Source organism: Acanthochromis polyacanthus, chromosome 2, assembly GCF_021347895.1.
Source record: "Acanthochromis polyacanthus isolate Apoly-LR-REF ecotype Palm Island chromosome 2, KAUST_Apoly_ChrSc, whole genome shotgun sequence".
Taxonomy (NCBI): domain Eukaryota; kingdom Metazoa; phylum Chordata; class Actinopteri; family Pomacentridae; genus Acanthochromis; species Acanthochromis polyacanthus.
The window spans coordinates 1,984,201-2,007,090 of NC_067114.1; the positions used below are offsets into that span (position 1 = coordinate 1,984,201).

Genomic DNA, 22,890 nt, shown 5'->3' on the forward strand with positions numbered 1-22,890 from the left:
CACCCAGCTGCAAACTCTCCAATATATTTATTTTCATCATAAATTGGGTTCATTTATTCCTCCCATGACAAATCACACTGTGAAGGGCAACTGGAAAATGAAAGCAGTTGCATCAGCAAAGAGCAACACTGTAAAAACTCAAAATCTTACCAAGTCTGTTTGTCTTATTTTTAGTAAAAATGTCTCATCCCATTTGATTTAAGATAAATTCACTTAATAAGTGACATTTCAGCAAGATGGAGGGGCTTATTTTAAGACAATGCATCTTAAATATCTTGTTAAGTCAAGCAATCTTGAAATGATCTTGTTTTGAGTTGTATTTTACAAAAAAAATCAAAATAAGTTTGACCCTCGTGTCATCCTGCGGGTCAGATTGATCCATTATAAAGTTTGAAAATGTGGAAAGAAAATATATTTTCACACTGAACCTTCTGATGTCCACATTTTTAACATTTTTAGGAAATTTTTTAACATTTTTGGGTGGAAAAAAGAAATGTTAAAATTTTTTTTAGGAACATTCACATAAAAATCAACCAAAATCCAGCAAATTTTGGTTGATTTTTTTTAATGTTCTTAAAGAAAATATTAGAAGTTTTACTGATATATATGGAATCACTTTAGATATATATTTTTTTTAAAATTGAAGATTTTTACAAATTTTTTGAAAATATTTACTAGAATTTTGTTGCCAAAATTGGGGGATATATATATAAAAAACTTTTAAGGAATTATTGGAGTTTTCTTCCTGAAGGTTTTTGCAAATTTTCAGAAATTTGGGGATTTTTTGCATATTTTTGATTTTTTTCAGAAAGGGAAATAATATTTTTGGTGCCTGTAAACGAAGACAACAGGAGGGTTAATAAATCTCAAATTAGGAGGTTACATGAAAGCGAAAATCTATTTTTGAGTGAACTTTTTTTTTTTTTTAGCATATCTGGCTTATGTTAAGACACCTAAGGTTGACAATCCTGGTAAAAAATTTAGCTTAAAATAAGTTTTCCCAGCTAATTTTCAGATCTCAGTATTCTAAATATCATATCTTATTTCAAGAAATCTTACCAACACATTTCACTTGTTCTATTGGCAGATTTTGTCACTTATTTCAAGGTAAAAGTTCCTTGAAATAAGTTTTTTTTCTCATTTTGAGAGGGGCATTTTTTCCAGTGTAGAAAGTGAGGAATGAAAATCGATGAGACGGTATGAAGGTCAGGTACAGTAGAGGAGATGTGCCTTATCTTCCTCTTCCAGCTGGGAAAAGACGCCTGCAGTCGTCTGCTCCCAGATACGAGCTAAAACCTCAAGGTGGCCAAAGAAAGACACAAAGCTGAACTGTCTCGGTTTCTCACTGATGCGTGGTGTCATGTGTCCCACGGCTGAAGTGGAAAAACGTCTGTCTGCTTTGTCAGTGTCTCCTAAATCAGGATGAGCTAAACCAGCGGGGCCACACAGCAGACACCCCAGGGGGGAGCGTGAGTTATGATGCAGCACAAACTGAGACGATGTATGTTGTTCCACGTGTTGCTGACAGACGGTACACTGCAAAAACGCCAAATCTTACCAAGTCTGTTTGTCTTATTTTTAGTCAAAATGTTTCATCCAACTTCATTTATGATAAATTCACTTAACAAATGACATTTCAGGAAGATGAAGGGATTTGTTTTAAGTCAAACAATCTTGAAATTATCTTGTTTTAACCCTCGAGTTGTCCTGCAGGTCAAATTGACCCGTTTCAAAGTTTAAAAATGTGGAAAAAAATATATATTTCCACAGTGAAAACTTCCACATTTTCACATTTTTTTGGGAAAATGTTTGAAACTTTTCTTAGTGGAAAAAATAAATGTTTAAAAAATGTTTCTTTGAGAACATTCAGAAAAAATCAACCAAAATCCAGCAATTCTCGCTGGATTTTGGTTGATTTTTTTCTGAATGGTCTTAAAGAAAATATTAGAACCTTTACTGATATATATATATGAAACCACTATACATGTTTTAAGGATTTTTTTGGAACATTTTCATTGATTTTTTGAAAATATTTACAACTTTTAGATTTTTAAAAAATTTTTCCATTTTTATTTCTTGCCAAATTTGGGGATTTTTTTAAATAAAACTTTTAAGGGAAACTTTTTGTTTCTAATTTGGGGAATTTTTTTCTGAATTTTTGGATTTATTTCAGGCAAGGCAACAATATTTTTTGCCGTAAATGAGGACAAAAGGAGGGTTAAGACACCTCAGCTTGACAATCCTGGTTAAAAAAAGAAGCTTAAAATAAGTTTTCCCTGCTAATTTTCAGATCTAAATATTCTAAATATCACATCTTATTTCAATAAATCGTACCAAGACATTTTTCACTCGTTCTATTGGCAGATTTTTTCACTTATTTCAAGGTGAAAGTTCCTTGAAATAAGTTTTTTTGTCTTGTTTTGAGAGGGGCATTTTTTCCAGTGTACGAGGCAGTGTGGTCGCAAAGTCCAAACCCACCTCGACGTTGTGCGCAGAAAACCCAGCCTGAGACATCTGGAGACCAAACGCTGTCCCGTTCTTACTGGTTCCTGTGTAAACAAGTCAGTCTTTTAGAGTTTTGAACCATCAGACAACTTTCATCTTTTAGTCACAGCTGTAATCTCAGAGGAATGGCATTTCACATTTTCAGATGGCCTGCAGGGAAAGATCTGTTTGCTTTTGCCCTGTTAACATGTTCATGTGGTTGGTTTTCATATGTTGGAAGGCATGTCATGAGGTAAACAGGCAGTCACGGCCAAGCATTTCCACCTTAAAAACTGCAGATGATGGAGTCAGAAACAAGGATTCTGACTTTTCAGACACAACAAACCTCATTTATCTAAAGAACTAAAGAACTTCTGCTGTCAGTTTGCAGGGTGGAGTCTGCAGCACGAATCCTTCAGAATCGCTTTCAGAATTCTGACATATCTGGCTGAATTGCTCCAATTTTACAACTTATTATTTAACTCTGATACATAAAGAGATGAGTTGTAGGAGTTTAATCAATGAGTAGAAAGGAAACTTTGGCAAAAGCTGATGATTTGTCATGAACTGACATGGTTAAATTTAAGTTTTTAGGTGTTAAATCAATGACCACAGAGGGACCTTAAGAAATTTCAACTATTTTCAGATGCTACTGTTACATGATCACTATAGCTGCAGCTAATTTATTCATTTATTTTACCTTTATTTTAGCAGGTAAACCTGTTTGAGAATTAGTTTTCAATTGCAGCTTGTGCATGTGAGTGAAAATAATGTGCATGAAGTGCAATAAAGTGTGTGTGTGTGTGTGTGTGTGTGTGTGTGTGTGTGTATAACTATGCATGAAAATAAAGTAGAAAGTGGTCAGCAGGAGCAACAGTCAACTACAATCTGTTGGAGTTTAAGATATTACTAACATTACTTTTACTTTCATCTATTAATTTGATTCATCCTTTATACATACCACACATTTATAGGAAAAAACAATCACAATGCACAAGGAAGCTAGTTCAGATAGCTGATGTTAACGAGCAATTTGACTGAATTTACAGCTATATGAGAGATAAATGTACTAGCATTAGAAACCTTGAGCAACATGTTGATTAATAACAAAAAAGAATACGTTTCGATCCACCAACTAGTAGATGAATCAATCTTTTCATAATATATTATCTTTTATGAGTTTTGAGTTAGAAGCTGCAGCTGTTATTATCTGAGCTCAGTAAAATGAATCATTGGAAAAACCTTCCAAACTGAAGATTCGCTCTCCAAGTGCATCCACGATATCCTTCAGCGCCGACTCGTCTGTCACATTAAAGAAGTGTTTGTCATCTGGGTCGCTGGCGATGTACTTGATCTCATTGAGGAAGGCCTCAGGATTGATTCCTCTACGGTTGTAGTAGCCAAGAACCTGTGGAGATAAGAATAAAGAACCCGTCACTGAAAGCATAAAGCACCAGACTGTCATCAGGCAAAATGAATCCGTCACATTTTAATGGCCTTATGAGAGACTAGCATTAGCACTCTCCGAAAAGCTTTCAAAGACTTGTAGTTTTGTGCTGCCACCAATTCCAGTTGGTTTTCAACCAAATGACTTCAGAGCTTTTTGCTCAGATGCCCGACTGAACCGTGGGATGAATCAAGTGTGCCATTAGCTGTACCAGCAGTGGCACAAAGCAGGGAGCTCTGTGGGCTGGAGGAGATCATTTACACCTTTAACTGCACTTCCACTGAGCGTATATGTGGAGCTTTCAGAGCGTTCTGAGTGTTTTGGCTCCATTCTGGCTCTTAGGAGACCTGCTATAACTGAACCCAATGAGGTCACCTCATTAATGTTTATGGTGCTGCAGAGCTGCACAGGAAATTTATTAGCCAGCAGAAAGTTAAAACTAACTAAGCCATCTATTCCAGGTGAGTAACAGATGAAGGAGACTCACGGCGATGGCGTAACGGGTGATGCCGTCCTTCTCGCTGTCCTCAATGGCCTGCTGGAGGTCGGCGCTGTCATGTGACTCTCCGTCCGTTATCACGATCATCACCTTCTTGGCACCACGTCGGCCTCCGTGCTTGAAAGCTTGAGAGCTGCGAGAACGTGTTTGAGCTGTTCAGTAAAACGAACGAATGGAACGCTGCTGCTCGTTTGCATGAGTGGAGGTTCTGTACCGCGCTATGTTGATGCCCAGAGCTGTGTTGGTCTCCTCTCCGCCCCGCTGGTGGATGCTGCGAGCCCTCTTCACCACTTCCTCCACGGATTTGTAGTCGCTGAGTTTGAATTCGTGGACGACCTTCTCGCCGTACTGAACAACTCCAACCTGTCCAGAGAAACGCAACGACAGCCAAGAAGCGCAGTGAGAAATGTCAAAATTACACCATTTTTCAGAAGCAGAAACGCAAAGATTGATTTTCAACTTTTCCACAGTCCTTTAAGTGCTCATCTGAGGCGTGCCCTTCCTTCAGGAAACTTTAGTAAATTTAAGCTTATTATTGTGATATTTCAACAGAATCACTTTAAACTACATACTATTTAAAATTTTCCCAAATGGAGCATTTACTTGACCCAACTTCTATGAAAACAGCACATCTGAGAGACTGTTGGTGGCTCAGCTGTGACCAAGCAACGTTTTGGCTGAACTGCTGGTTGTGTTTGATCAGAAGAAAACTAGTATGGAAATTAAAAAGCACTAAAGCATGTACAGTAATGCAGAGCCAACACTACAACAACAAAAATGTTGTACATGTTCATTCCAGGTTTCTTTAATTCTTCCTTTCTTACAAGTTATGCACAAATTACTGCACAAAATGTATTCTTGAGTTCTCTCTGCTTTTAACTGAGGTTTCACTGTTTTCATAGAGGTGTAGGACTTTTTATTGCAGTGAAAAACGAGCCCGCAGTGAGGAAAAATGTGGCTAAAACCACCCAGAACGTGCTTGGAGTTCAGAGGGTTAACTTACCATTGATGCAAAAAACTTAAAACAGAATTTGCTGAATTAAAGAAAAGGCTTTTGCATAAATGATTAACATGATTTGGATCTATCCAGCAGGGAACACTACCAACATGTGGCATGTAATCGTCTTTTCGTATTATTTTCCGTCTTACACACCTGTATTTGACCAGGTCCAATATAGAACTTCTGAAGAATGTTGATGAGAAAAGCCTGCACTTCATACCAGGGGTAGATGGAGTTTGAACCATCGAGAACAATCACGATGTCCATGTAGGTTTCACATCCTGGTTTGAAAAGAAAACACATGAGCAGAAGGGAAGGAACGCTGCGCTGTTCCTCAGAATGCATCAATGGATCTCCTACAAACACAACGTATTTTAAAACTCACTCTGAAAGGCTGGTGCGATCGTTCTGGAGAACTTAAAGCTCGCATTGACTCTGGAGCAGATGCCAGTGCTGTAGTAAGAGCTGCCGCACTCATACGACCACAACGGCCCACAGGCCTGAAACAAAAGAAACCATTTATACAAGCAGCATCATCAACCTCAGCGCTGCACAAAAAAGACAGGCTGAGGATTTCTGCAGGGAAAGCAGTGGTATGACAACTGTGTAATCAAAGGAAAATCTTGTGGGAATGTCCTTTTTTGGTCTTTTTGATGGCTTCTACTTACTCTAAAAGTTCTGCCCCAACAGACCATTACGCTACACGATGATGAGGATAATTCTAAGCGGCTCTTAAGTCGTTCTTACCACAAAGCTGTTGTCTTTGGGGTTCGATGCGAGCGTCATTCCCAGCCTCATCTTGTCCTTTCTCTCTGATACGTTGGTCAAAGATATCCTTCCTTGAGGAAAAATGAATTTCACTGAGAGGATCCCAGATGCACACTTTCACGTACACATAAACACGTGCGCTATCCCTCAGGAGAACAAACAGGAGCTCCACCATCTGGTACTCTGGTTTGTTATTGCTGTCTGGCCGGCTCGGAGCAGCGTCTACGTCCTGAGATCTAAATGTTTACTCGACAAAACTTCATGTGAGTACCTAACCAGGACAACACGTGCACATAAGGAGGCGTGTGGTAGAATGTGTGGTAAAACACACATGTGGAAATGTACATAAACCATTTCAGAAAAAAATAATAAAAAGTGGAATGGTAGGTATGGTCCCACACTTCTGTCTCACACATGTCACCGTGATGCTTACTGACAAGCAAGCAGGCATAGAAACACGTATATAATACACGCATACACTCTATCCAGATGTAGTACATGCATGCACTGCAAAAACTCAAAATCTTACCAAGTCTATTCGTCTTATTTTAGTCAAAATGTCTTATCCCCCTTGAGTTAAGATATATTCACTTAACAAGTGTCATTTCTATCTTGTTCAGTCAAACGATCTTGAAATTATCTTGTTTTGAGTTGAATTTTACGAGAAAACTCAAAATAAGTTTAACCCCCGTGTCGTCCTGAGGGTCAAACTGACCCGTCTTAAAGTTTGAAAATGTGAAAAAATATATGTTCACAGTGAAACTTCTGATGTCCACATTTTCAACATTTCTGGAAAATAAAACAACAAAAACACGAGACAAATGACAAAAGTCAGACCAAAAACAACACAAATGAGACACAAAATGACAAAAATCAGACAAATGACACAAAACAACAACAAAGAGACATATCTTTGAATATTTTTTGGTGTAAAAAAAGAAAAGTCTTAAAAAATGTTTCTTTAAGAACATTCACAATCTTTTTTTGTGAATAATCTTAAAGAAAATATTAGAAATTTTACTGATATATATGTAATCACCTTAGATATTTTTAGGATGTTTTCATAGATTTTTACTCATTTTTTGAAAATATTTACAAGAATTTTCCTGCCAAATTTGAGAGACTTTTTTTTAAATAAAATTTTCAGGAATTATTGGAATTTTCTTCCTGAAGGTTTTGCAAATTTTCAGAAATTTGAGGGCTTTTTTTGCTGATTTTTTGGGGATTTTTTTCAGACAAGGAAACAATATTTTTGGTGCCTGTAAGTGAGGACAACAGGAGGGTTAATACATCTCAAATTAGGAGGTTACATGAAAGCAAAAATCTATTTTTGAGTGAGCTTTGTTTTTTATTTTTTAGCATATCTGGCTTTTGTTAAGACACCTAAAGTTGACAGTCCTGGTAAAACAGAGCTTAAAATAAGTTTTCCCAGCTAATTTTAAACTCTCAATATTCTAAATATCACATCTTATTTCAAGAAATCTCACCAAGCCATTCTTCACTTGTTCTATTGGCAGATTATTTCACTTCTTTCAAGGTAAAGTTCCTTGAAATAAGTTTTTTCTTGTTTTGAGAAGGGCATTTTTTCCAGTGTAATACATGCATACACTCTGTCCAGACATAGTACGTGTATGGTTGTACTTCATCTTGTGATGCTTTGCTCAGAATAGAGGGGCGTTTGTCAATACTGTACCTAAGTTGAGCTTGGAGCAGCCATTCCCGTTGGTTCGTTTGCTCAGTGAACATTTATAAACGTCTCCCGTCTGGTAGGGGCCGTTCATTTCATACGGAGCGCCCACTAATAACCTGCAAAAACACAGAATGCAAAGGTTAGAACAGCTCAAACTGCTAGCAGTGCTTTCAGAACAACTCTTTCTCATATCTAAGTGAACTTCCTGTCTGGTATCTAACCCTCTGAAGCGACTGTTAACATCAATGACCCGCACAAAACAGATGGGCCGACCCAAGACGATCTCAAACCTTTGTTTTTCCAGGGAAGTAACCTGCGTTTAATCACATCCAGAAGCACTAGCCTCATATTCATAAACAGCTTCTCTCCGTCACACCCGGTAGCCGGCCAGTAAAACCAGCAGGCCTCTGGTGAGTCACAGCGCTGCCGTACGACCGTATCTCCTGAGAAAGTTCACAGAAAGTGCTGAATATCTGATCACAAAAAAGGAGTCAAGCATCTGCAGACTGAAGTCGTGGCAGGTGTGCTGAAGCTGCTTTTCAATCAGTTACAGTGTGGAGGAGTTTTCTCATTTATATTCAGGTTTCAGGCTCTCTCAAATTTTCCACTTGGAAAACCTGCCTTTGCTATGTCATTGTGAAGTATTGTGTGATGTGAAAAAAATGAAGTGAAACCAGGTCTGAGAACTTTCTGCGTGCGCTCCGTCTGATCATAGAGCTGAAGATGTCATCAGACGGCATGCAGCGCTGCTACTATCTCAACTGTTTTTCACATAAACACTTTGTCAGATGTGCTACCGAAGTCAACGGCAAAGAGAGTAGGGCTGGCCTGAATAGTGGTTTCTGTTCCCCGGATATTCGGCCCTATTAAAGACGAATATCCGAATATTTGTTCCGCCCCGTAACGTTCAGGGGGGGGCGAATATTCGGATCCATTGGTCTGGTCTCCCAGACGCAACTTTTGCACACTTCCTTCTTTTTGTGTTCTGTTAAACTGAAGAATTCCCAAACAGCGGAGGTCTTCGGCATCTTGTCTTGTGTTTATGCAACGAAGTGAAGCGTGACGTCAGAGTCGGCAGCAACCCGGCCATTCGGGTGGTGGTAAGAAACACGAACGGAGGAGCCGAGATGAGCCGAACACGACGGGATGAGCCGAAGTGGGCCGAAGGCGAAGAGAAGAGACGAGCTCCAAATATTCCTATTTTCGTCTGGGGGGAGGAGGGGGTGATCACATAGACATATGTGTATATGTTTATGTGATCACACGACGGGAAGAGCCGATATGAGTCGATGTGGGCCGAAGGCGAAGGGAAGACAGTAACGCCGAATATTCGTTCCGCCCGGTAACGTCCGACCGGAGGGGATGGGGGCGGGCCGAATATTCGGATACCAAAATTAATATCCGGATACCGCCGTAGCGAACGAATATTCAGATATTTGAGATATTCGGGTCCAGCCCTCAAAGAGGGGGAGGGTATTTAGTTATGTGCTGCTGGATTCAGATTTTATGACGGTTCTTCAGCTTGGCATCACGGCTCAATGTGAAGAAACTACAGAAACCATGTGGGCATAGGCGTCAGTTTAGGGGGGGACGGTGGGGATGTATCCCCCCCCACTTTTTTTTTAGGGGTCATTTGGTCTCCAACACATTCAAATTCTTCACATGTAAGCCGTTGTAAACCCAGTTATTTTCAGCAGTATAGAAAATTCCGACGCTCTAAGAACGCACCATCCGCACTCGGCCGAGAGTTGCACAGACACGCAGCACACCTTCGTGAGGTTAAAAAAAAAAATGTGCGGATGCTAAATTTGCACCCGTGCCAAGTGGAAGCTCCGACCAGAGGCATGCAGGGGCAAAATTTCGGCCCGGGAGAATTAGTACTATAGCGGCCCACAGACCCCTCTAACAGCATGTACCGATAGCTCAACAGGATGAGCCTCTGCCTTTGGTGCAGTGGTTGTGAGTTCAAGCCTAATTTATGGCATTCTGCCGACGTTCTTTGACATTTTCTCAAAGTGCTGTCTTACCAACGACACAGAAGCATATGAGAAAAGCAGGCGTGCCGCACCAATGCTAAACTTTGATCTCAAGTAGAGGGCCACAAAATATCGTCCCACGGGCCGCAGTTGGCCCGCGAGTTTGAGACCCATGATTTAAAGCATTATTATTATTATTATTATTATTATTATTATTATTATTATTATTTTATGACTGGAGCGGCCCAACAATAAAGCGGCCCACCGGGGATATCCCCGGTGTTCCCGATTACCCAGCACGCCACCCAGGGTGTGCATTTCCATCTGACAATGGCTGTGGTCTCCATCTCCCCCCACTTTTAAAAACAAACTGACGCCCTTGCATGTGGGGAAACATAGGATCTAATTTTAAGAGTGTCCGACTTATCTAGGTTAAATATCCACTACATTTTTATTCCTTATCCCGTTCTGGGTGCAAAATCTGATGATATTAGATGGACAGCAACAGTCTGTAATGGACATGTACAAGCTGTAAGATCAAAGGAGGTGCCCTGCTGTCACCAGTTCAAAACAGAATTGACTGTCAGTATTGATTATTAGTAATCAAGAAAGGCCAGCAGTCAATATGTGGAACAGATTTGCATTAAATCTTATATATTAACAGTAGGGATGTCCAATATTATTGACCCGATATCGGCATTAAAATGTAATATCGGTTTTTATCGTTATCATTTTTTTGTCTATCATGACAACCGATAAAAAAATACCTGCATTTTGTCAACAGTTTTCAAAATTGTACAGTATAGTTGCCACATTGTAATAGACTCATAGAGGGAGGGAGAGTGTGAACTGCTGTTTGAGACAATAAAAAAAGGTATTTTTTCCATATCTTAAGTTGAAGTAGTTTACTTATTTTGCACAGAAATGTTTACATTTGAAAGCCTTGTTGCATCTGAGAATGCATCCAATGGGGCATCACGATAAAATGAGGCATGATGTGTTAATTCCACTACAGGAGATATGAGATGTTACCTGAAATTAAGATAAATAGCCCACGTATATTGGTATCGGTTGATATCAGAATCGGAAATTGAGAGTTAGACGATATCGGCATATTAGTTATCGGCAAAAAAGCCAATATCACAGCATGTGATAGCAGCGAACCTGTCATTCACGACCAGGCTTCTTCGTTAATAAGGACTGCAGATTACCTACAAATAGTCACAATCGGCTACGTCAAAGCCAAAGCAGCACATTTATTATATTTAATGAGAAACAGAGAAAAGAAAAACCAGGGTACTGATAATCGGAAATTGAAGATAATCGATTGAAATCTTAAGCTGCCGGATGTGAACCAGCCTGAAACTGAAAAAAAAAAATCTAATTTAGAGATTCATCTAAGTTAATATTACAGTTTAGATAACATCAATTCCATGTCAGCCTCATGGTGGCGCTGCAGAAAAATCAACATCTACTCAATGTCTTAACCAAAATGACTTCATGTCTGTGAATCCAATTATTGTTTTAACTACAGATTCAAACTAAAAACATGTAAAAATATAAACCTTGTCATCAGGGAAAAATTAGTTGAAGATAGTTTGGTCCTCTGGGGACAACAGATGTCTTAATATTTCTAGGAAAACTAAATAATCCTTGAGATATTTTAGTCCGTGCTTTAGAACAGGAATGTACGTCTGCAATAATACACAATAGTTGAATGTCTAGGTAAGTGTTTACTGCAGAAGAACTTGAAATGTTAAGGTCTCTAAACTTGCCAGTCAACACTGTAGCAATGCTTTCACTGAGGAGTCTAAAGGGAAAGAAATGTCGAACCTCATGGGGGCCGGCGGATTAATAAAATGAAATCAGAGGAATCGTGCCGTCGTAGACCACCACAGGATTGAGACGTCGTCAAAGAGCAGTACTGAAAGCTGGATGTTCCTCCCACATTAGTGAGGAATCTGTTCTGCACAGCGAGTTTCCTGTGTGGGGTCAGCGCGGTCTTATAAACGTCACTGATAGGTTTTGATGAGATGGAGATTGTAAGTCATCTGGCGTGTATAATGGAGAGCATAAAGGCCTTAAGACGGGCTATAACTCAAATGTAATACAGAGATAAGAGGGAAAAAAGTGGGTTAAGGTCTTTTATTTGTTCCTGAGGATCTCCTGAGGTCCAGCCCTAAAAGGTCCTTTGGGGTTTCATGCCGTATCTTGTGATGCATGTTTGTTTATCATGTGATGTCTTTAGATTCAGGGATTCAACATTCATGCAGTCACAAGTTGGCCAATCCAGCTGCCTCAGGCTTTAACCCTTACCAGGCCATGTTTCTGGAGAATTACATATACTAAAACATATACTAAAACCACCTAATCCTTAAAAATAGCGATCAAGTCTTGCGAGGTCGCATTGTCGTAGACGTTGGCCATATTGAATTTTGGCCGTGTTATTGCGGTACACGGCCCGATGAAAGGTTCGTAATTGCGGCTTCGTTATACAGCTTTATTGTTTGAAATTTGGGGCCAATGTTTATATCTTACCATTGGTCGACTTAAACATACGAGTGTGTGCATATTTTCCATAATAAATAATTATAGAATTTGTAAAGACATGAGCATAATGAACATAAAAACATTAGTTTTTTTATTTTTAATAAAAATGTATGCAGATATATCCCATGGACTTCAGAAGTCCCTCAGTTATAGATTGAACCAGCATCAAAGGCGTAAAATGTTCTTATAGTGCTTTTAATAATACTACCACAAACTGCAGCCCCACTCAGTCTTTTGAGGTCGTAGTCTGACATTGTGTAATATTTAGTATTGCACACTTTAAAAAAGAAAACACATAAAAATGTGAAAATTTGCCAGCAATATTGCAATAAAAGATGATAAAATAAAATTATGTAATACCGTAATGTTGAAAACAAAAAATATGGTAATAATCGGGCAAAATTTTGTAAAATAATGCAATTTTTAGCTCATTCACAGACAATAAAATGGTGAATTCTACACATTGTAAAGGAGCAAATTTTTAAAAATTTGAATGACAGTTTGGAGCTTTTTCAGTCAACATTTAAATTAAACATGTAAATGTCTTATTAATAATACATTATTATTATTATTATTATTATTATTATTATTATTACTATTATCTTTTTTCTGTAATTTTACTAGATATTATCTGCAATCTAACAAAACAGAGAAATCTGTAAAATAACTGTAAAATGTATTTATTATTTTCTAATTTTAATATATATACATTTTATTTAGAACAATGGCAAATATATCTATGTATTTACTGTCATTTTCCAGGCAAATGTCATAAAACAGGAACATACCATTTATAAAAATACAAATTTTTGCCATTTTTTGGTCTGTGATTACACTAGTTATGATCTGTACACTAATGTACTCTAATCTGTAAAATAACAGTACATTTTTCCAAAAATTACGGTCAAAAACTGTCAAAAATGTTCATTTTTGTAGTGTAGCACAGTTTGTCCGATTCAAGTGCATGAATTTTGGGTATTGTTTTTGAACATCCCGAGCTTTAAAATGCAGAATATGGAGACTTAATTAGTATTTACAGCCTTCTCATGCTAAACTAAGCTGTGGCTTGGCAGGTACCATCATTTCATCTCCATTTTTCATCAATATTTTTTTTTACTGTGACAACGAACTCAAACAAAATACTGTACTAGTACCATTAATCAGTGCTAGAACTGGCAGTTAACAGTGATTTTAGGCATTCTGGCAACAATAATAATAATAATTGTTCTCTCTGGCTTCTCAACTCCACACAGTCTTCCCAAATGTTTTTCTTTTATGTGAAAAACTCGAGTTTAACCAGTTCAAGCACCGAACGGCGAGCTGTGTCCTAAACTAATCACATTCCTGGAAAAGCTTCAGTAAATGCAGCGGGTCAGCGAGGAATTTAAACAACTGAGCAGTCCAAAAGAAAATCACAGGGAATGCAGCCGGCAAAGGAGCAACTCCCGCTTCAGCGGTGCCCCAAAGGAAAGACACTCGACACCGCTTTATGGCAAAAGCAGACCGAGAACCAAACCTCCAGCGAGGACTTCTAGGTCAACGTCTGACAATTAGAGACAGACAGATCTTCAGGTTAATGGATTTCTATGTCAGGAATTTCCAACATGCTCCAATAGTTAGCAATGAAAGCATGCATGCAGAAGCTCCTGGATAACTGTGTGAGGTTTGGATGACGTAATACGATGTGCCTGATTTCACTGGAGATAAGAAAGTCACTGACATGCACTCATTAGCAATACTAATGTAGCACTCTGACTGTATCTGTCAGAAGTGAAAGCTGGTAGAGACAGTGCACTGGAAAAAATGTCCCTCTCAAAACAAGAAAAAAAAACTAATAATTTCAAGGAACTTTTACCTTGAAATAAGTGAAAAAATCTGCCAATAGAACAAGTGAAAAATGGCTTGAAATAAGATGTGATATTTAGGAAACTGAGATCTTAAAATTAGCTGGGAAAACATATTGTTATCTGTATTTTACAAGGACTGTCAAGATTAGGTGTCTTAACCCTCTCATTTACAGCACCCAAAAATATTGTTTCATTTTCTGTAAAAAATCCAAAAATTTATTTAAAAACAATTGCAAAATCTTCAGGAAGAAAATTCCTTTAAAGTTTCCTTGAAAAGTTTTATTTAAAAAACTAAAAATTGTAAATATGTTCAAAAAATTTATAAAAATCTTCCCAAAAAAATCCTAAAAATAAGAACATTCAGAAAAAAATCAACCAAAATCCAGCGAACTTCGCTGGATTTCGGTTGATTTTTTTCTGAATGTTCTTAAAGAAACTTTTTTTAACATTTCTTTTTTTTCCACCAAAACATGTTCAAAAATTTCCCAAAAATGTCGAGAATGTGGACATCAGAAGTTTCACAGTGAAAATATTTTTTTCCACATTTGTAAACTTTAAAACGGGTCAATTTGATCTTCAGGACAACACGAGGGTTAAAACAAGATAATTTCCAGATTGTTTGACTTAAGATATTTAAGATGCGTTGTCTTAAAACAAGTCCCTCCATCTGCTGAAATGTCACTTGTTAAGTGAATTTATCTTAAATCTAGTGGGATGAGACACTGACTAAAAATAAGATCAATAGACTTGGTAAGATTTGGAGTTGTTGCAGTGTGGAGCCTTGTCCAAAAAATGTTTTCTGTCTTTCTACAAGTCAGTCTCATGAGAGCTGCCTAGAAAGGCATTTAGACTAACAAACACTTCTAAACGATTCAGCTCAAATGACAAACAGATTTATCTGCCTGTGCTGTAAAAGCATCAAATCCTGCAAAGCACTGTAAAAGAAAATTGTTTATTTGAATTCGGACGCCGGATTAAGTTCCCATAATCATCTCTGATCACCGCAGGCTTCCACATCATCACGTAAATATTCCTAGATTTAGTACACCGCGGTATAAAAATACAAGTCCTTGAAGTTCTCAGAGAGATTCAAACTTGGACGTTTATTTTTCAGCTCTTTTTATAGGAATCTATATTTTATGTGCTTTTCTGTTTGTAGTTGCTGAGCTGGGTGGAAAGCTGCTGCATGCGACTGTCTCTGCAGAGATACATGAAGCTTCTCAGCAGAAGCGGACGTCGTGGTGGGATTTTCTTCTATAGGAGCTGGACGTGTGAAGTGTTGGGATTTGACGTTTTACAGCAGCAGCTGAGGACAAGGGGAAATGTTGCTGCAATGGTCCATCGCTGCACATCAATGAGCCACTCATATGGAAGCAAGCTCCAGTGTTATTGCTCCTGAAGCCAACATTTAAAGTCTCACAGACTCTGGAAGTCATTTCGCTGCAGTGGCTCCAGCAAACACTCATATTTTCATAGCTATTAATACCATGACTATTACCTCAGTTATTGCTGTCCCTTGGCAGGAGGAGACAGTGCAGTCCAGGTTCAGGTCGGGATACAGCTACCTTGATGAAAAGGGACCATTGTTGCCTCTGACTTGGACGTCTGCCTCAGGACCTCCTGAGTTTCACCAGAAGCTGTTCAAACAATCATGTTCTCCAGCTCATTAGGGTCAAACGCGAGCCTCGGTGCATCATCACTGCAAGTATGGTAATGACACTGGAAGAAGTATCTGGACTTAAAATGAATGCCTGGACATTTTCTACCATGGTTACCAAGAAATACAGGATTCTGGGGTTTGGATGGAGCGCCATCCCCAAGCCCAGGCTGTCATTAATGTGGTAATGTTTTTCATATTTGGAAGGGGGAGATGTATACGCTGTGAAACCACATCCCTGCCCCAAACATGAGTGAGCTACTCCAATGACACGCTTGCTCATCACATTTCATACGTCTGTATTAACAGGATATGTGTTCTTTTGTTAATGCTGCCTCATAAATCGAGGGAATTGTAATGGTCACATAATCATTTTCCAAAGACATTCATTTTGTGTGTCTACTTCGCCTGGAAGCGTCGAGCAGACAGTGACAGGATAATTCAGAAGACTTATGAGGAATTTCCAAGCACACAGTAGTTGCTATAATTCTTTCCTCCTGAAGCATTTTTCAGCTTCAACAATGAGCGTTCTATTTGTCATTTAAGATATTGATATATTTAGTCCTGCTAGTGGTATAGCTCTAGGAAAGGTACCAACAGTTTGGGTTCAAGAATCTCAACAACTATTGGATCGATTGGCCCGGATAAAACTGATAAAGACAATTTATGATCCATACAGGATGAACCTTCGGTGATCACTCGTCTTCGACTTAAGGAGGTCAAATACTTCACTCATTCAGTAAACTACCTTGAGATCTGCAGCTGGGTGACAAATTACAGGAAAAACCTGAACCTCAGATCCCACTAGTGAGAGTCAGAGGGATGGTTTGGTTCAGTGCAAATCAGTCCAAAGGTTCTAGGATGACAGTGCACCAGGTGTCGCTTGATGAGGGTGAAAATGAGTGCCTTAAAAGCGATGCCATTCACAGTCACCAGATCTTAAATCAGTCGAACACTTCTTCAAGATTTTTGGACTGATGCGTCAGAAACGTTCTGCACCACCGTCATTAAAACACCACATGATGGAAAGTCTTTGGGAAGAAATGCAATCCATCCCTCCAGTAAAGTTCCAGAAATTTCTACCAAATACCAAAGTGAACGTGGTGGTCCAACACCTGACTAAGACAATTTATGTTGTTTTTCCTTTAATTTATCACATATTTGCACACGACATCCAAACCAAAACGTCCTCAGACTCGAGTCAAACCATGAGCTCTTATTCTATCATCTCTTTCCATAATAAATCTTAAAAATGACCCAAAATATACATAATATACTTAAACATCTACATGAAATTCCACATATTTGTGTAGAGATGTTTTTAGCTTCCATGCAATGAACCACAATCATTTTGGTGTTTTCTTCTAGCATCACCATGTGTTTGACTTTTGCTGCATTCGACTCAAACATTATTGGATGTCTCAACATTTGGTATAGTCATGTTGTGCTCTGGACGGAATGGAATATTTCTGATGAGACATAAATTTCTATTTATGGTACAACTCCTGCAATACTTTTATTTGTGAACAAACACTCTCTTAACTGAAGACGTTCCCATGTGCCTCATTACTTTGTGTTCACTGCATGTTATCAGATATAAACACACCAGCATCCCAAACTAAAGCATTGCTAACGCTACCTGACAGACATTAGCATGGTGATAATCAGAATGTTGATTATGTTGAACAACTTGTCAGTCACAAGGTGGCCGTATCCCAAAACAGACCCAGCTTTATCTTCTATTTCACATACAATTTTTCATTACATTAACAAAATAAACACCATGCTGTATTCAAAAAGTCATGAAACTAGCAACTGAGACCATGAACGCTTTAGGAGAATGTTTACTGTGGCAATGGATGAAATCTGAAGTAGGGTCATTTTCCTCATCGACTTCTTTTCTACTGGACTTTTACCTTGTAACCAGGGGAGTCGCCCCCTGCAGGCTGCTAGAAATAATGCTGATTTAAGGTATTTCCATTTTTCAGACCTAGAGTCTATACACACCTATGGTCAAACCTCACAGAGCTGTTAGCATGGCTATATACTCTTCATTCATTCATTCACGACTGTGTTTATGACACTCACTATTTCACCTCATGAGCAATGAAGTCAGATTTCATACACTCAGTTTCTGTCATTTTGTATAATCATAGTCAGCTGTTGAGTGTTGCAGTAGTCATTACGGCATCTATAAAATCTGCTGCTCTGCCTTGAGGGATTGTTAAAGACAGTAGTGTTCATGTGCACCAGTGATCATTCCGCTGTCATTTTTTACAGTGGAATGAATTGAGGGGATGAATTGACACGTTTGGACACTCAATAAGACTAAGGAAGTGACTCTGGACACTGCCAAGGTCCGTTTTTTCTGTAATTCTGATGTATTTCCGATTTTCAAAACTGAACTTAAACAGAACAGTATAGACATAATTACATCACAATTGCAGTTACATGCTAGTGTTGTGTCTCAACTCAAAGTCAATAGATTGAACTCTGTTTTATGACCTCGCCTGGGAGGTGTAAAAACACTTTTCCCTGCAGCTCTGAAAACAAGCCAAATAAAGGGAACACTATTTAAGGCCGGTGCTGAACGACTTCACAGACTCCCTGCAGTTCTTTGTGGTGTGCAAGTTGTAACTGAGCTCAGGAGTAAAGGTCAGGTCTCAGCTGAGGAGACCTGGTACAACTGTGGAAAAATAAACAGCGGAATAGAGAGTGGGAGGATTCTGTGGCGTTCGGCTCGAGCATGCAGGTCCGTGGAAGCCATCAGCTTTAAAGACCCCGGCTCTTTGCCAATTGGGGGTGATGTGGCCTCCTGTCTGCTCTCTGGCAGAGTGTTTAGAGCTCCATAATGCTGCTGAGACACGTGAGGAAATGGCACATTCTTGACATGATGGCCTTTCCTCAACTTGGTGGCTCCACCAGCAGTCATGGACAGAAACCGTCAACAGAATCAAGATGTCTCAACTTCTTGGCGTCTCAAGAACGGTGGAAAATGTTCACTTAACACTCGTGTCGTCCTGCCGGTCAAAACTGACCCGTTTCAAAGTTTGAAAATGTGGGAAAAAAGTATAGTCCACATTGAAACTTCTGATGTCCACATTTTCAATATTTTTGGGAAATCTCTGAACATTTGTTGTTGGGGGGAAAAAAGAAAGGTTAAAAAAAAGCTTCTTAAGAGCATTCACCAAAAAAAAACCCAACCAAAATCCAGTGAATTTTGGTGGATTTTGGTGGATTCTTTTTGTGAATGCTCTCAAAGAAAATATTAGAATCGTTACTACTATATATGTAATCACTTAAGATATTTTTAGGATTTTTTTGGAAGATTTTTACTTCTCATTTGAAAATATTTGCAAAAATGTTCTTGCCACATTTGGGGAATTTTTTAAAAATAAACTTAAGGGAACCTTTTAAGGAATTATTGGAATTTTCTTCCTGAACGTTTTGCAAATTTTCTGAAATTTGGGGAATTTTTTCGTTGCAGATTTTTGGGATTTTTTTCAGACAAGGAAACTATATTTTTTGGTGCCCGTAAATGAGGACAACAGGAGGGTTAAACGTTGATCAGCAAAATATTGCACTTCACAGCAAAGAACTCAAGTAAGTCTCAGTTAGATGAAAGCTCCTGCACAAAACTTGGCCAAGCATACAGAATCAACAAATATCTACTTTCTTATTTGGTCCTCGATGAAAACCGTTCGGGTTGAGCTGCATGCCTGCCTTCCTTCAGGTTCAGGTCATAAAAAGATTTTTTTAATTTTTTTTTACAGAGTCACTTTCCAGCTGTGAACCGTTCCTATCCAAACACACGCAGCTGAGGGTTTTCAGGAATCAGTCAACCCTGGAAAAGCTGACAGCGCTACAGTTTGGCGGCACACATGCTCTCAGGCGACGTCAGTAATTGTAACAATTTAAATTCTCCCAAAAGCTCCGCTAAAGTGAAACCACTTGAGGGGAAAGTGGAGGTTAGAAAGTCAAAAGGCATAAATTGCCAGGGGCAGCTCAGACGGTCCACTGCGATCTAGACTGTGCCTCCACACCGGAAAAAATGCTCCTCTCAAAACAAGGGGAAAAAAAATTATTTCAAGGAGCTTTTACCTTGAAATAAGTGAAAAAAATCTGCCAATAGAACAAGTGAAAAATGACTTGGTAAGAATTCTTGAAATAAGATATAATATTTAGAATATTGAGATCTTAAAATTAGCTGGTAAAACTTATTTTAAGCTCTATTTTACCAGGATTGTCAAGCTTAGGTGTCTTAAAATAAGCCAGATATGCTTTAAAAATAGCAGTTTTTCACTCAAAAATAGATTTTTGCTTTAAAGTAACCTCCTAATCTGAGCTGTATTAAAGTTATTGTGAGTTATCTTGTAAAATACAACTCAAAACAAGATCATTTCAAAATTGTTTGACTTAACAAGATATTTAAGATGAATTGTCTTAACACTTGTGTCGTTCTGCTGGTCAAAACTGACCCGTTTTAAAGCTTAAAAATGTGGGAAAAAAATATATTTTCACAGTGAAACTTCTGATGTCCACATTTTCAACATTTTTTGGAAATCTTTGAACATTTTTGGTGGAAAAAAAAAAGAAATGTTAAAAATGTTCCTTAAAAACATTCACAAAAAATCAACCAAAATCCAGAGAAATTTGCAAAATTTTATCCAAAAATTCGCTGCATTGTGGTTGATTTTTTTTGTGAATGTTCTTAAAGAAGACATTAGACGTTTTACTGATATATATGTAATCACTTTGGATAGATTTAGGATTTTTTGGAAGATTTTTACTCATTTTTTAAAAAATATTTACAAGAATTGTCTTGCAAAATTTGAAGGATTTTTTTAAATAAAACTTTTAAGGGAAACTTTTAAGGAATTATTTGAAATTTCTTCCTGAAGGTTTCATAAATTTTCAGAAATTTGGGGATTTTTTTTGCTGAATTTTTAGATTTTTTTTCAGAAAAGGAAACAATATTTCTTGGTGCCTGTAAATGAGGACAACAGGAAGGTTAAAACAAGTGCCTCTATCTTGCTGAAATGTCTCTTGTTAAGTGAATTTCTCTTAAATCAAGTAGGATGAGACATTTCGACTAAAAATAAGACAAATAGACTTGGTAAGATTCTGAGTTTTCTGGCTAATCTCAGTATGGCGTCACAGTGAATAAAAGCAGTTATCAAATAAGCACACAAACCCACAGAAAGAGCAGAAATGAACCCGCTGAAGTAAAACACTCAACAAACACATGTTGAGCTGTGAAAATCCATCGTCATTCACTTAGAACAAACTTTGACAGATCTTGTGTTAATCTGCAGAAATATTTGCCTCATGAACACATTCATAATGGGGAAAATACACAGAACAAATCCCTCACAAATCTTTTAGCTGACACACGGAGTTGAGTCGTCACTGCCAGGCGAGGCTTTAGGAGAAGCACTGATCTGGTACAAATAATGGAAAACAGCAAAGTACCCAAGAACTGTGTCCAAATATTATTTAGAGTATGTCCACTGGTTGCTACTGCATAGTTCTACTTCAGCTTAACTCCACACATACACCAGGGTACTTCAAAGAGTTCTCAAGGAGTGTAGCTCCCATTTTGGGCAAAGCTGTTTACACTAAAATCTTGTATCTGTCCACAAAAATTCAAATGTTTGAAGAAATCAAAGAAAAAATGGGAGTAAGGCTTCAAGCTGCTGCTGCTCCATGTGTTCAGCCACACGTTACAGGTGGCAGAAGCAGTGAATGTGGCTTTAAACGTTTGCCCCGTGAACTTTACTCACCCGACTCACATCTGTTTCCAAAACTAAAAGCCCGGTTACGTGGTCCATTGTCAGAGACGATCAAGTCATTCATGCTGCTGAGAGAATCTGGAGGTTTAAAGTGTGACCTTTTTCCATGAAGTGACAGTGAAGCTTCACATCAGTGGACCAAGTTAAAGTTAAAAAACAGTGCAAGAGCAATCTTTGTGATGTGACGAGAACTTTTTGAAGTACCCTAGTATTCCTCAACTACAGTCACTTCTTGCTCTGCGGATTAACATCTGACTCAGAAAATAAGAATCCAAAACAAGCGCTGATAGCACCTAGCAGATGTACATTTTCTTGCTGTCTGTACAGCTATTAATCAATAATAGCTTCTTTGTTTTGCTTGAGTGCAGAGTATCCAGCACCATTGTGAACAGCAATATAATCTGTCTAGAGCATTAGTAGAGTGAGGAGAAAGTCTGCGGGGATGAAACATATCACAATAACCTTATTTTTACCCATTTTAACCCTCGTGTCGTCCTGCGGGTCAAATTGACCCATTTTAAAGCCTGAAAATGTGTGAAAAATATATATATTTTCACAGTGAAACGACTGTTTGTTCCACATTTTTGAACATTTTTGGTGAAAAAAAGACATTCTTCCATCCATTCTCTATCCACCGCTTTATCCTCATTAGGGTCATGGGGGGTGCTGGAGTCTATCCCAGCTGACTCAGGTGAAGGCAGGGGACACCCTGGACAGGTCACCAGTCTGTCACAGGGCTACATATACAGACACACAATCACACTCACATTCACACCTACGGACAAATTAGAGTAACCAATTAACCTCAGCATGTTTTTGGACTGTGGGAGGAAGCCGGAGTACCCGGAGAAAACCCACGCATGCTCAGGGAGAACATGCAAACTCCATGCAGAAAGATCCCAGGCCGGGATTTGAACCGGGGATCTTCTTGCTACAAGGCGAAAGTGCTAACCACTACAGCACTGTGCAGCCCGGAAAAAAGACATGTCAAAAAAATATTTCTTTCAGAACATTCACAAAAAAATCAACCAAAAATTACATTTTTTGTAAATGTTCTAAAAGAAAATATTGGCTTTACTGATATATATGTAATCACTTTAGATATTTTTAGGATTTTTTGGAAGATTTTTACTCATTTTTTTGAAAATATTTACAAGAAATTTCTTGCCATTTTTTAAAG

At 38.3% G+C, this 22,890-nt stretch overlaps 1 protein-coding gene across 1 annotated transcript in view; it reads right to left on the minus strand.

Annotated features, from left to right (window-relative positions):
• itga11a (integrin, alpha 11a) overlaps positions 1 to 22,890 on the minus strand; it is a 77,610-nt gene that overhangs the window by 41,266 nt on the left and 13,454 nt on the right. Inside the window, exons 3-10 of the mRNA XM_051937005.1 lie at positions 7,892 to 8,004; positions 6,178 to 6,269; positions 5,816 to 5,930; positions 5,584 to 5,711; positions 4,645 to 4,793; positions 4,419 to 4,563; positions 3,727 to 3,892; positions 2,479 to 2,549 (exon numbers count right to left, since the gene is read on the minus strand). Of these exons, the coding sequence (XP_051792965.1) occupies positions 2,479 to 2,549; positions 3,727 to 3,892; positions 4,419 to 4,563; positions 4,645 to 4,793; positions 5,584 to 5,711; positions 5,816 to 5,930; positions 6,178 to 6,269; positions 7,892 to 8,004 (979 nt within the window). The remainder of the gene's footprint in view (positions 1 to 2,478; positions 2,550 to 3,726; positions 3,893 to 4,418; positions 4,564 to 4,644; positions 4,794 to 5,583; positions 5,712 to 5,815; positions 5,931 to 6,177; positions 6,270 to 7,891; positions 8,005 to 22,890) is intronic.